The sequence below is a fragment of the Plasmodium inui genome (assembly GCF_000524495.1).
Source record: "Plasmodium inui San Antonio 1 unplaced genomic scaffold supercont1.21, whole genome shotgun sequence".
NCBI classification, from domain to species: Eukaryota; Apicomplexa; class Aconoidasida; order Haemosporida; family Plasmodiidae; genus Plasmodium; species Plasmodium inui.
Window position 1 is genome coordinate 294,650 of NW_008481855.1, and position 14,289 is coordinate 308,938.

Sequence of the window (14,289 nt, forward strand, 5' to 3'; positions counted from 1 at the left end):
AACCGGAATGAGCCCTGCCATGATGATCGCCGCGATAACCGAACTATCATCACCGCTTTGTCAAAAAGAAAGGAAAAAAAACTGGCCAAATTGGTGCAAAAGAGAAATGAAAAAATGAAAAAAATAAAAACAAATGAGCACATCTTGAAGAGAAAAATAAAGAAAAATAAAGAAAATCTGATAGGCAAAAAATCCAAGAAGAAAAAAAAAAAAAAAAAATACACCCCGCAAGCATGACACATCAGCAGGTATACGGCCTCAGCAATAGAATCAGGAACACTCAGGGGCCATTAATTCATAACGATATATATAAAGAGAAGTATGTTCACTACGATTCGGACGATACGTATGCCAACACCAAGGAGGAAGAAGATGGCACTCTCCCGTTAAGCGAAACGTTTATAGAAAATCGAATAGATGAGTTTATGAGAAACGAAAAGAGGATTAGAAACCCATTTTTTTACGACACAGCAGATGAGCATTATGTGAATGGAGAGAGATTGATTTTGCCCGATGTTGGATACGGCAATCTTGGAAGGAGAAGACACAGTGGCGGTGTCTGTGTTGGAAGAGCAAAGTCCCGGGGAGACAGCGAAGCGGATGACAAACTGAACAAAGGATGGTACAGCCACATTTTCAAATGCAGCAAAGACGTTTTTGTAGAAGTAAATGCAGGAAAAAATGAAGGCAATTTTTCAAGGAACGAAAAGGAACAAGACCAAACGTGGAGAAACGATTACAATTACCATCATCGCATATGTAAGAATGAGAAGAAGGAACCAGAAGCTGTCTATTTGTACGAACTGAGTGAAAATGAATTTTCGCAGATGTACCAAAATGATACCTCCTATATTACCTACAAAACATTAAAGAGAGCAGCACAGTTTTATGATCATAATGACACAAAAATTCTGGAAAGGACGAATAAAAATTTAAATAGTGGTTATACAAACTTCCTAAATGTGAGTAACACATATTGTAGGAGCAATTCTTACTATGAGAGGGGTTCTCATTTATGTTTTCTGCAGAGTAGAAATAGTGAATGTGTCAGCTTCTGCAAAGAAGCAAGTGGTTATACTTGCAACATGTCGGAGAAACATTCATTTCGTGCGCTAACGAACTCGTGCTTTATGAAAAAGGCAAACACTTTGAAGAGGAAATTTGCCAAGTGTAAATTTTTAACGCGTAATGGTAAAAGTGAAAAGATGAGCGAAAAGAAGATAAAGAAAATGGACACTACGTTATCCTCCACTGAGGGTACAGCTAGCGTGCATGTAGGGGATGGCGCACATAGCGCAGTGTTATTATCACAGGAAAAGGGAAAAATAAAGAGCATAGGAGAAGGAAAAACTGCGAATGTTACTAACCCTGCCATCTGTGACAAACAGAGGCAAAACAAAAACACCATGGGGAAAGAAAAGGAAAAACAAGATGACAATGACGATGTAGTAGGTGACCTAATCAACAGCAGTAGTGGTACCCTGTCAACAAAGGTTAAAAACGTTGATGAAGATTTTGAGTCGTTTAAGAAGCAGCTGGGGGGAGACACAGAGCAGTGGACTAGCAGCTCACAAAGTAATAGAACCCCCAGCTCGGAAAGAGCCATGATGTACTCAAGTGAAGACGAGTTTCACTTCTCCACCTCTGGCAGTTCGGACGAAAATACAAAAAAAGATGTCAACAAAGTGAAAGAACAAGTAGATTTGATAAAGGAAGATTTCATAAAAAAAAACACTGCCATTGCTTTGCTAAACACAAACAATATACAGGCATACAATAGGGCCATATTAGCTGCGAAAAACACGAGGGCAAACAAAACTCCCACCGATGTGAGCAGAATTGTACTCACCCATGCGTTAACCAATAGAGAAATGTACACCTTGCATAGCTCTCTCTCGAACTATAGAAACAATGCGGAGTTTCGACGTATCTGTCTCAAGTGGAAGGCCAAGAAGGAGAGGCGAAAGGACCGACTCAGAGGAAAGGACAAGAGCAGTCGTAGCAGTGACGATAAGCAGAAGAGGAAAAAAGAAAAAAAAGGAAAAAAAAAAAAAAAAAGTACAAAGGATAGCCAAATTGGTAAGCAACATAAGAGGGAAGAAAATGAGAAGAAGGAGGGAGAAAAGAAAGACACGTCCCATGAGGAAGTGGAAAAGAAGAAAGAACAACAAACTGTAGAGCAATCACAAGTGGGCCAGAATGTCCCATCTGTAGAGGAAAGGCTTCAGGAAAACGTCGCAGATGAGGAGAAAACAATTGCTCCATCGAATTCGAATGCCGAGAATCTCCCTTCTACCGGGGAAGGAAGAGGTGCCGAGGTTTTGCCCACCCAGTCGAAAGCAGGGACCCTCCCCGAGAATGCTCAAGAGAGACAACCAAAAATGGAAGCAAATGAAATGGTTTTATCTGAAAAATGCGAAGAAGGAAAAGAAGGTAATGGTGATGAGTTTCCCATGCAGCAGGAGCGTAACAGAGAATCTGTCGAAAAGGTAGAACATTCGCATGGTGCCTTAAGGGAAGAGGGAGTCATTCCGACAGGTAGCACCGACGAGACTAGGAACAACCCAAGTGGTGCTGGTAACAATGCGGACTATGCTACTGCGCAGAGTGGGGATGAAATTCATCACAAGGGTTCAGAGGCGAAGTTCGCAAAGGATCAAAAAAAGAATAGTCAGGTGTACAAGGATGATGTAAATGAGAAAATCCAGGGAGCCGCGCACAACGAGGGGGGAAAGCAGAAATTGCCGAAGGAAAACGAAGCAGGCGCAGGAGAAGAACCAGACGAAAAGGTTCACCCAAAGGACCACCCAAATGATCACTCAGATGATCACTCAAAGGACTCGAACGACGGAGAAAAGGTGAAGCGCAAGGAAAACGCCGAGGCAAAAATCAGGAAGGAAAAGAAGGGAGTTTTCTTGGGATCCTACAAAAAGAACTTCAAAAAGAGGAGGTATGACCCCAATTTTTTTTACGACGAAAAGATGGAAGTCAAGATGAAGAGAAATAAGAACGAGAGAAGTGACAACAAGGTCGCTAAGAGTAAAAAACACGGTTACGGTTTAGGTTGCTTCAGGAGCGCTAAGTGTGCAGCAGGTAGGGTGGAAATGAACAGGCATACGCTGCAGAGGCGTGCCTTCAGAGAATCGTGCAGAGGCAGGGAAGCATCCACTTCTGCATTCACGCACGAACTGTTTAAATCGCCTAACGCTCTCACTTACAACCCCGAAGGTAAAAAAGGACCTCGTAGAAGAGGCCGAGACAGCGACAGCAACGGAGAAGGGAAGAAGAAAAAGGACTCGAGCAAAAAGGACAAAAAAAAAAATAAAGAGAAAAAGAAGAAAGATGACAATAAGGGAGAGCCACAAGATAGTAAGGACCCCGCAAAGGAGCAGAGCAGCGCAAGTTGTGAGGACTCCAAGATTGAGAAGGGAAGGGAAAAGAGCTGCAAGGAGAAAAAGGTTTACATCCACTTGGAGAGGTAAGAAAAGAAAGCAAACTAAGGAGCGATCGCCCAAATAGAGACGCACCTGAAAGGGTAGACGCAATCGAGGCTTGTGTTTAACAAGCTGTCCTGTGGGGGTTACCAGAGAACTGATTAGCGTATGGTCTTTGCCCGTTGTGTCTTTCTGCATTTTGGGGCGCCGTTTCTATGTATAATGTGTCGCTTGGGAAATGCCCTCCCCTGAAGAAAATCAAAAGGGCCGTAATATTTACATTTATATATGCTTGTATATGTACCCATACGTATTTTCTTTTTTTCCCCCCGTTTAGCGCCCTATCCGTTCTGGTGTGCGGAGGACTGATCTCCTCGAAGAAGCTTATAGAGGCCCAGGCCATCCTGAAGGAAAATAACAGAAGACTACAGGAGGCGAAGAACAGCTCGTCTCTAACATTTGCGAGCGAGAGACGTGCAGACAAATGCTTTGACAAATTTGGGAAGGAGAAAAATGAAAAGAACAAAGAGAATGGCGCTCTCTTTTCAAACTCCCTGGCGGTAGAAGTGGATTTGAGTGGATGTTTTTTTTTCCACTCCTCCTTTACCTGCCCCATTAGTAGGGACAAATCGTCCAAGGAGAATCCGCCGTATGTGTTGAGATGCGGACATGCCATTTGCAAGTAAGCAATCAATACGAGGGACATCACACGTACTACACCACTTTTTAAGTCCTCCTCAACAACTATGTACATTTTCTGCCGCACCCATGCCTGCAATTTTTTTTTCTCCTCCCCTCCCCCCGTAGGAACTGCGTGGACAAAATTCACGCGCAGAGGTCCAGACAGTTCAAATGCCCCATGTGCCCGCAGTACCTGCATTTAATAGAGGTACGAGTCGGCCTTTGTGCCTTCTCTCTATGATGTTTAAAATTGATGCTGTGGGGGAAGAAACATATAAGCCAAGCTGCGCAAGTACATGTGTGCAAATCGCCCCTGCTGTCGTATCCACCAGCATCGTTATAATTTCTACGTTCACCTGTACCCCCCTTCAGATCATTCCGCTGTACTTTAACTAGCCATCCTCCCCCGAAAAATATTTACTCCTTCCGATGAGAACAGTGCGTTCGCACAATCCGTAGTGCACATGGAGCAATTTCCGAGGAAGTAACATGTGTAGGAATTTTTCACTTTCCAAAAATGGGCTAAATTGTACTTATAAATATGTAAAGACAAAACAATTTTTTTTTTCCATTGTTGCCCCCTTGTTCTACTTTTGTGCCATTTAGCTACAGCCTTTTGCACATTTTTTTAGTTTAATTATACTAAATAAAAATTACAGAAAATAAATTCTTCCTATCAGAGCAGCAATAATTAAAAGGAAGCGCACAAGAACATGTGTATATGAAAACAAAGAGACCGCTTTTTCGCCCTCACCTCGCAATGAGTTGGAATCATACTCTCCAACCATCTTCCACCCCCAGGAGTTCGTGTCAGATCAGGGTGTTGCCACTGAGACATATGTGCCTCTTCATAATCATAATACAATATGGCACACACAACACGGTTTCCCTGTTTACCATTTGGTTATGCGTGTTCTCTTTTCCCGTCTTCATCAATTGTGGAGATAGTATCATCCTTATGCTGCCCATCCGGTTTGTGTTCCTGACGGCTTTTTTCGTCTTTGCATTTCTTCGAATCACTTAAAGTCTTTTCATTAGATTTAATCTCATTCGTGCTGTCACATGTATCTTTATTATCTCGCATTTCCTTTTTTTTAATTTCCTTTCGGAATGGTTCCTCATCACCAGACTTCCTTTTCCCTATCTCCCCTGTGTGTTCCCCATTTGGGGACTTGCAATAATCCGCATTTTTATTTTTCGAATAGGTTGCTATTTTTTTCTTCTCTTTCCTTTCACTCGCACTCTCCGATGCACACGCAGATTCTGATGGGGATGCTAATACAGATGCTGATACGGAAGCTGATACGGAAGCTGATGCGGAAGCTGATGGGGATGCTAATACAGATGCTGATGCGGATACCGATGGGGGTGCGGATGCGTTGAGGTTCTCTCTCCTGGGGACCCTCAGACCTCTTCTAGATGCACCCTTAGAATCTGCACTATGTTTTTGCTCTTTTTTTTTCAAATTTTTTAATCCCTCACCGTTTAGCGCAGATATTATTATGTCAATCTTGTTACCATGTTTTGGGGGTTCCTTTTTGGACTCTTGTTCTTTGTCACTATTTTTGGAAAAGGATTCTTGGATGGTCCCCATTTTGTCTTTTCCACCTCCTGGTGTGACGCCTACGACATGCTTATGACTTTTCGTTTCCCATTTTTCCTTGTACTGTTTCTCGTTTTTCTTCGAGTCGTTTTCCTTGATGCGTTGTGTTGGCAGAGGACTCAGGAAATTCTTTTTCCCTTCACTATGTGCTATGTTTTTTTTTTCTTTCTTTTCCTGTATGTCTTGTGCGGGAGATGTACCTTCGGATTTGTTTTTTCCTGTTTCCAGTTGTGTCCCGGCTGCACCTACGCTTACTGTTTTGTGTGTCTCGGGCCTAAGAGGGGGGAGGCAGCACGTGATTGGTAAGTTTAGCAGGTATATTCATGTGCATCTATCCTCGCGCGTGTGAAACAATTTTGCAGGAGTGAACGAGGATCCATTTGTTCCTATAGAGACGAGAGTGCGAGGCATTTCGCAGTCCACTGGGATGTTGAGGTCTTTGTCGGGTGGAATGGGGCTCATCCGACGGGGGTGCGATGTTCGCGTTGTGAGTGTGATATCTTTTCCGTCACGTGGTGCCACGCCTATCGCCGCACTTGCTGTCACATGTGATACCACGTTTTATCGCCACACGTCTTTCTTTTCTTTTTCAATACCCTTTTTTGAAGAAAGACTTGGGCACGATTATGTCCACACAGTTCTCGTGGCGCGATTTGCTCTGGGTTTGTAGGAAGGTCTTGCTAGGCATGGCGAGGTCCTTTGCAGAGAAATGGGAAGAATGAATTCAACCGGTGTTGTTTGTGGTGAGATGCATCACATGCGTGCGCATGTGGAGACGTGTTTGCGAAGGAGCAGTCTGGCGAGGCCCCATACGGGGGCGAGAAACGTGGGAGGGGAGAAAAGGCGCACGACTTGGAAAGGGGGGGAATTTTGTACCTATTGGGGGCCAATTTGGGGACTATTTTGTGTCCATTATTGGCCATTTTTTATTACTTTTCTATTTTGTTATTTTTCTTATTTCTCTTATTTTTCCTATTTCCCCCATCTTCCCATTTTCCGCTTTCCCTTCTCGCCAGTCACTTACATCAATGACGTAGTAATAATTGTGGTACGAGTCCACGGGGTAGGAGGCCGTCTTGAACTTGTTGTTCAAATTCTGCATCAGGAACTCGGAGTGAGAGACGCCAATAACTTCATCCTCTTTCCCATGTATAAGCAAAAGGGGAGTGTCAGTATCGTAACCGTTACTAAGCTTAGACAAGTTTTTAAAATTGTCGTATATATTTTCAATGATGTAAGAGGAGTAGCTAACATATTCTTCTACTAATTTTTCGATTGACACATATGGAGAATGTAAAATAATTCCTCCAACTTGATGTCCAAGTAACTTTAAATTATATCCTAATTTTGTAGCTACCCCTGTGCCTATGGATCTTCCGAATAGTACGATTTGTTCACTTTTTAATTTTAATGACCTTAAAAAGTTGTATGCAGCTAGGGCTCTTCTGTTGATGTTGTACTGATTAGGGAATCCCTCCAAATAACACAACCCAAACCCTACATATTCTATGGCGAGTATGTTGGCTTTTAAATGTTCATGCAAGTGACACATTTCGTCATATATTTGTCCTAAATCACAGGAGTTGCTGTGGAAGTACATGATGGTGTGTTTGGTTCTTGACGTTTTGGAGTACAAAAATATGGCTGGAAATTTCCTTTTGTGCAACTCTTTTACATTTTCTTCCTTGTTAAATATTTCGAATGTTTTGTCTCCCCAGAATTTCTCTACGTCGATGTTCAGTAGTTCTGGGATATACACTAGGTTTTCCTGGTCTTCTCCGTACTGCAGGGGGGGTAGGAGTAGGCTTAAGCATATGTGTGGATACCTGTGTGGGTACACATAGGTATGGAGTTACGACCCATTGAAAACGAGCAAACAATCGTGTCACACTAGCAGCGCAGTTATGTGGTGCCATTTTTCGCCATGTTCTGCCTTTCGGGAAATGTTCACGTGCAGACGCGTAGACAGATGGAAGGGGTACAATGGCGCCCCCATTCGCTTTATTGTTTCCCATTTGTCCTCATCGCACATGGTGGCAGGATGGGGGAAGTGCCGTACAGGGGTAAATTGTGCAGTACACGTATCGGTACATACGTGCAGATTTTTATTTCTCCTTATTTTTCTTTCTTTTTTTTTTGGTACGGACACTTGGCTCGGTGGGGCGAAACAACGCCGTGTTGGACAAGGAATTCCCCATGGTTTCTTCTCTCTTTTTTTTTTCTTTTTGCTTTTCCTTCCTTTCTCGATTTTTGTTGCTGTTCAAAGGGTGTAGGAAAACAATCATAAACCCTCTTACATCCGTGAAGGCGTGTTTTCAAAAAATGTGAAAAAAAAGGGGGGAAACTGCTGACAGGAGAGGACAGGCCGAGAAGGAAAAAAAAACAAAAAAAAAAAAAAAAATCAATTGCTATTTCGTTCGTTACGTACGTAATATGTGCGAGAGTTTTATTTTTCCTGCGGGATTTTTCTTCTAACCCTTTGCGATTGTTCTGTTGCGAAAAATTCGACTGACGAATGTGCCATATTTGTGCATATGTGCACGCGTGAGGGGGCATATATATGAGCAACTATATACGTATGTATGTGTTTATACGTATGTATGTGTTTATACGTATGTGTACATGTGTGCTAGACACGCGCGCAACCGTTTTCTCGTCTTTTTTTTAATTTCCACTGAGTGGCTAAAATTCCCCCCAGAGAGGCACACAATTTTGCGGCGTCAAAAAAAAATTGCCATTTTGGCAAGTATATATGTAGTTATATGCATATAGTGTACATTTTTTTTTTCTTTTCTTTTTTGTACGTGTGCATGCGATCAATTTCTCTCTCTTAATCCTGATAAAAAGAAGAAAGTTGAATACGGCCCACCTCAGGAACATATAGAAATGCTTTTGTTGTAAAACAAATAGGACAACAGGGTGAACTGCGTTTTATTTATTCCAATATTATCGAAAATGCATCGCTAGCCGGATTCCTAGATCGTTTGCAAAACAACAGGACTTTGCAACTTTGCATTTATATGCCACTGTTCAGTGGCGTGTTGCGAAACGGATTTTTTATTTTTTTTTTTGGGTGTGGGGAATTAGCAAACGCGTTGAAAGCAACGAAATGGCCATTCCATTGCACATACATGAATTTGAGCGAATGAGATGGTGCTGTTGTTATGCACCTCTGGGAAGATGTATACATTTTTTGTGCTTCCTTTGTCCGTTAATCAACATGTCCATTCTGCATATGTGGTACGTTCCTCTGGCCCTTACACTGCGTGGTGTGCATGTATTTTACCATTTGCCCCGCGTGGCAAAGTAAAAAAAAGTGAGCGTGGCGAATAGAGTGACAGACAAATGTGGCCAAAAGGGAACGCACCTGCTTAAAGGGTTGGATAGTATCACATTGTGATTTAAAAAAACACTACGATGCCATTATAACAAATTAAAACTTGAAGAGGAGGGGTAAAAAAAAGTAAAAATAAAATGACAGGTCATGTGAGGCAACACAAAATGGGCGATTTTGAGAATTCGAGGAATGATCATTTTTAGTATTCACAACTTACTGCACATATTTTGTTAGCCACAGGTTCGCTTCTACTGAGCGGTAAGAAAAAAGAAAAAAAAAAAAGAGTCCTTTTCTTTCTCGTATGTCGCCACGCCGTTGCGATGCGTCTGTATTATGCACCGTTTAAGTTTAGAGGGCCGCTATAAATGGCTCACTTCGGGTTATACAAACATAGGTGTATCAAAATATCCATCAGCTGCTATACCCAAAGGACGAACGAGCTAAAATGAAGAAAGGAAAAAATCTTCTACTCTCTATTGTGTGACGTGGTTCGGGGGTTCACGTAAGGCTTGCCCCTTTTAAGAGGCAACACATTTCGTTTCAAAGCGTAGACTATTAGCCTGCCAAGGCGGTGGTTCTAAAAGAGGCTTCTTTTTAAAGCAAATTTGCAAAAATGTGCAGCCAAAGGGTACGTTTTTAACATTGCACCTTTTGTGTGCATATCCCTTTTTTTGTTTTTTTTTCTTAACGGGGGAGACCCTGTTTTGGAGAAAATACCAACACGGGTGACATTACAAGGGTTAACAGAATTCCCCAAAGGACTGTGAAAAAAAAAAATATAATAACACGAAAAAAGGTTTACAGAGATTAGGAGTCACCCAGGGAGAGATACATTTTTGCAAAGTTGCGCATTCGCCTTGCCCAAACATCACCAGAGCTTTACGAAAATGCATTTTTAAAAACGTACGATGCGGTTGATACCACTCGTTCTTACATTGTTACGTGACACAATTTTATGGGACCATCGAAGAGGATACTACTGCTTCAATTTAATTCCAAAACAGGGAAACCTTTTTTTTGGAAGATTTAGCACGTCCTGTAACTACCTGTGCAGAGAAAAAATTGCGCGCCAGAAATGTGAAGATGGCGGGGTGAAACATCAACCGAACAAGATACACCTATCCCTTTACAAGGACATAAACCTGAGGGAGAAATACAAATCGGGTGCGCACTTAAAGGAGCAGACAACAAATGCAGTCAAGGACATCCAAGGAGTTTGGAAGTTCTACTTCCCCGTATTTATAATGGACACGGAGTTTGAAGCGGCAAAGGGGGAGTCCTCCGAAAGTGACAACATGGGGAAGGCGGCCGAGTTGGGAAGGGCCAGCAATTTGCATGATCCCGACAATTTGGACGAGTTGGATGAAGTGGACGCCGCAAACGAGTCGGAAGATTTCAGGACGGGGGCAGAAGGGTCGAGGCAAACGGAGAGCTCCACGAATAAAGAAGCGTCGGATGACGCAAATCTGAACCTACTGAGAGGGGAACGGATGCAACCGCTACCCATGTTTGTGTATAACTATGAAAATATCGTGTCGGCCTCCTCGTCGACACGCGCCTACTGGTATAACAAATTTTTGCAAAACAATATTTTCGAGTGCACAATAAAGTTTGTTAACAAAATGAATAGCAAGTATATGGTCATATTGCAAGGGTATTTATTTGTGTCTAAAATAAACGCTCTGAATGATAAGAACATTCGTTTGATGCCGTGCCAAATATTTGGGAATTTATTTTTAGCAAATAATGACAATGCAGAGGAAGTTTCGTTAATCCCACCAAATATGAAAGTGTACGATAAGAATGGGAACGAAGTTAAAGACATTCTGGCCATTTTGGAAAAAAAAATACCAGGGTTTCGGAAAGATAAAAAAAAAATCGATTCCTTTTTGGGGCTAAAAAAGTGGAAATTCCTAGGTGTTTCAACAGCTTATAAAGTGGTAGGGGAGGGTAAAAATATGTTTAATATTAATCACTTTTTAACAGGGAAAGATGAAAGCATTTTTTATAATGTGATGAACTTTGACGCAGTGAATACAAATTACAACAAAAAAAGGGTTGTCCACTTGGCGGAAATTTTTAATTCCTATTTTGAAAGGCCCCCCGCGGATGTGCTCTCCTTGATTATGAAAAATGTAATTACAAAAGTTTGTCAGTTGCAAAGGGAGCGGCAGGAGCGGCACGTAAACCGTGTTGCTGAGCGCGAGAAGTGTAGCATCCTTTGCCGAAGTTTCTGCGACAATTTTGGGGTTTCTTCACATGAAATGCTTCGTTCACCCCCCATGTTTTATGAATCTCTGCGCATGTACCATACATATGCACCTACACGTGTACACCCATACTTGCTCCCCTCCCCCGCCTCTTTGTAGCTCGAGGAAAAGTCCATTAACGGCCCCTTTTAATCATACCAAGTGAACGGACCAACAAACAAAAAAAAATTGACACAAATGGGAATAAAATAATCTTCAAGATAGATTAGGAGTGATGCGAAACAGAACGACCATCACTTATTCGACCATAATTTCGTGTTCCTCATCTTCACTCTGATTATCAATCCAATCCTGCAGAAAAAAAAAAAAAAATTGCCACATGAATTGAAGGGTTGATATTGTTAATAGGGTTATAAATGCATTCGCTTCTTTTTTTTTTGTCGACGTTATGTCTGCACACATGTGTTATTGCACATCAAACTTGTTCCTTTTCTTTGTTTGTGTCTTCGTTGCTTACATGAAACGACTGCAAATTGTTGTTTTGCAAAAATGACCGTTGGTTATCCTCTGCAAAAAAAAAAAAAAAAAAAAATGGGCGTTACATTACACGCAGAAGTATATACACACCCAGGGAAGAGGGCATTCCCTCGTGTGTCTGCACTTTACTCCATGTTGCAATTACCTGTATTCTTATCCGGCTCTTCATTTTCGTGTGCGTCCTCTGCACGCGCCTTGTTGGCACTCTGATATGGATGAAAAAAAAAAAATATAACAGCAGGATGAAGTGGGACAAAACTATGGCAGAGAAAAAAACTATGTAGCACACAGGCGCGCTTCACACTTATGCAGCCAACGCTGTTTCATTTCTGTTTGGAGTACCTTTGCAGGCAGGCACTGCGCTTTCAAATCCTGTTTTCCATCGTAAAAATACACTTCCAGCTTTTTATCATTCAGCTCCATGTCCTTGAAGCACTGTAGAAAGGGAGGAATGATTATTTATATCGCTTCGCGTTTTTCACCTCCGCGGGGAGTGTATATAGAGTGCGCAGTGCCTCCCGCTCAGCGTTCTACTGTTCGAATGGGAATATAGAGAGTTGGCTGCTTTATTTTTGTTGGGGATCTCATACCGATACTATCATCTCGGCTTCCTCCACTCCTTTGAATTTGACGCAGACAATTCCGTTGGGGTGTTTCTTCAAGTGGGAAATGGCGAGGGCAGGAATCTGCTGCCGTGTTTCTTTCTACGTAAGAACGTTCGTAGAGTGCACACGGCACATGGCACCACGAAGGCGCTTTTTCATCTAGCGTAAGTTTTTCTTTTCACCACTTTCGTTTTAGCCTACCGGGATGGGATACACCTTGTGCACGGGTGCGTACTTCTTTACTTCCTGTTTTGGAAAATAAAATAAAACAAAATGAAAAAAATTAATAAATAACGGTGATGATAAACAGATGGCTACTTTGTATGATTGCAATCGCGAATCACACTTTTCGCCTTTCAATTGGATAAATTTCGCAGTTACCATTTCGACCAGGTCTTTTATAAAATCGTAGAAGGGGTCTCCCTCATCGTGCTTCTACATTTGGGGAACGGGGAGGAGGGGTATGAAATCAAAGGAGAGAAAATATATATGGGGAGCAAATTTATGTAAGTGCCCTTTAGGAGGTGAATGGTCGCACAAATTGATCTTTTTAATACCACGCTAGCTATCCCTTTTTTTGTCGCCATTGTGCACACTTTTACATGTGTCCAAAAATGGGCACCATAGCGCCATGACAGAAATACACAATTGGTATGTTCCTAGGTGCTCATGGGTTGGGCATTTCCCCCTCGAGCCCGCCTTACCGCTGCATCTTCATACGAAAAGACGTTCCTAAAAATGACGATTTTTTTTTTCGTTCCGGTGTACCCATCTTCCCACTTCTGCAACCTCAGTTGCTCATATTTGGCGGCCTTGATTTTTTTTTTTTTAATTAGCATTTCTTCTTTAGAAACTTTGGAGGCTTCTTTTTTTTTGTTGAATTGTGCTTTTTCTACACGAATTATGCAGTCCTGTCTTAGGTAAAAATTATCAAAATATTTAATGGCAATGTCGACACTCTGTGTGTACACATATGTAACCAAGGCGTCTCCTTTCACTTGGTTGTTTTCGTCATAGTATATTTTGATTTTCGGCTCTGTCGTCTCCGCGTCGATTTTAATAATGCCCGCTTTTTTAAACACACTATGTATTTCCTCCCTTGTTATATCACTAGGTAAGCCGGTTATGTAAATGCAGCTGTTTTTCACTTTTTTATCGCATAGGCCTTCCTCCATTTTTTTCTTTTTTCTCTCTAGATACTTTCTTTTTTTCTCTTTTTTTTTGATTTTTTCTAGTTCTAAAGGGTTCAACCCAGTGGTTCCGTCGGGTGCGTGATCGCAACTGTCACGGTGGGGGTCACAATCGTCGCTGTCGTCGGGACACTTGCTGGAGTTACCATTTAGCGTGTATGTATTTCCTTCAACATTAGAGACACGATTTGTGTTCTTCTGCACGACAGCAGAATGCTCCTTCGCAGTGGCGCCTCCCTGGAACCCCTCCGTTGTGCCATCACCACTTGGTGTGTTAAAAGGTAGGAACCCTCTTAATATATCATCGTTGTACACATACTTCCAGTTTTGATCTCCCTTTTTAAATATTACCGACATGATGTTTAATCTTTTTTCACTCCATAGTTTCTTCATCTGCTCTAAATTGTACGGTCCATATGACTGGTTGCTTACGTAAACTAGCCACTCGTGATTCTGGGATTCCGTTGGGCCATTCCCTTCGTACGCGTTGTTCCCTTGATTTGTTCTCACTCCTTGTGGGTTATAATCCTTATTCGCTTCTCCCTCATCTGGTGGGCATGCGGGTTCGTTTTCCCGTTGAACATTCGCTACATTGTCGCAATTAAGGTTGTTATTGCCTCCCGGGGAGGCGTGTATGGACTGTTCTTCCTTCGCCTCTTCCTCTTCCATAATTTTTTTTTCTTTCTTTGTTT

General features: G+C 42.0%; 4 protein-coding genes across 4 annotated transcripts; 2 read left to right on the forward strand and 2 right to left on the reverse strand.

Annotated features, from left to right (window-relative positions):
• Window positions 1–233: 233 nt before the first annotated feature.
• C922_04293 (hypothetical protein) lies at window positions 234–4,120 on the forward strand (the record flags this gene model as incomplete). The annotated part of the gene is made up of 3 exons (XM_008819878.1): window positions 234–3,093; window positions 3,229–3,478; window positions 3,772–4,120. The coding sequence occupies 3 exons, from the start codon at window positions 234–236 to the stop codon at window positions 4,118–4,120; spliced, it is 3,459 nt and encodes a 1,152-aa protein (XP_008818100.1).
• An 899-nt stretch (window positions 4,121–5,019) lies between these two features.
• On the reverse strand, window positions 5,020–7,733 carry C922_04294 (hypothetical protein; the record flags this gene model as incomplete). The annotated part of the gene is made up of 4 exons (XM_008819879.1): window positions 5,020–5,992; window positions 6,315–6,415; window positions 6,743–7,501; window positions 7,701–7,733. 4 exons carry the CDS (start codon window positions 7,731–7,733, stop codon window positions 5,020–5,022), a joined length of 1,866 nt encoding a protein of 621 aa, XP_008818101.1.
• Window positions 7,734–9,963: 2,230 nt separating this feature from the next.
• On the forward strand, window positions 9,964–11,457 carry C922_04295 (hypothetical protein; the record flags this gene model as incomplete). Its single annotated transcript, XM_008819880.1, has 2 exons — window positions 9,964–11,202; window positions 11,425–11,457. The coding sequence occupies 2 exons, from the start codon at window positions 9,964–9,966 to the stop codon at window positions 11,455–11,457; spliced, it is 1,272 nt and encodes a 423-aa protein (XP_008818102.1).
• A 105-nt stretch (window positions 11,458–11,562) lies between these two features.
• On the reverse strand, window positions 11,563–14,266 carry C922_04296 (hypothetical protein; the record flags this gene model as incomplete). The annotated part of the gene is made up of 8 exons (XM_008819881.1): window positions 11,563–11,616; window positions 11,783–11,832; window positions 11,948–12,008; window positions 12,145–12,237; window positions 12,393–12,458; window positions 12,609–12,653; window positions 12,789–12,842; window positions 13,112–14,266. The coding sequence occupies 8 exons, from the start codon at window positions 14,264–14,266 to the stop codon at window positions 11,563–11,565; spliced, it is 1,578 nt and encodes a 525-aa protein (XP_008818103.1).
• Window positions 14,267–14,289: the final 23 nt, after the last annotated feature.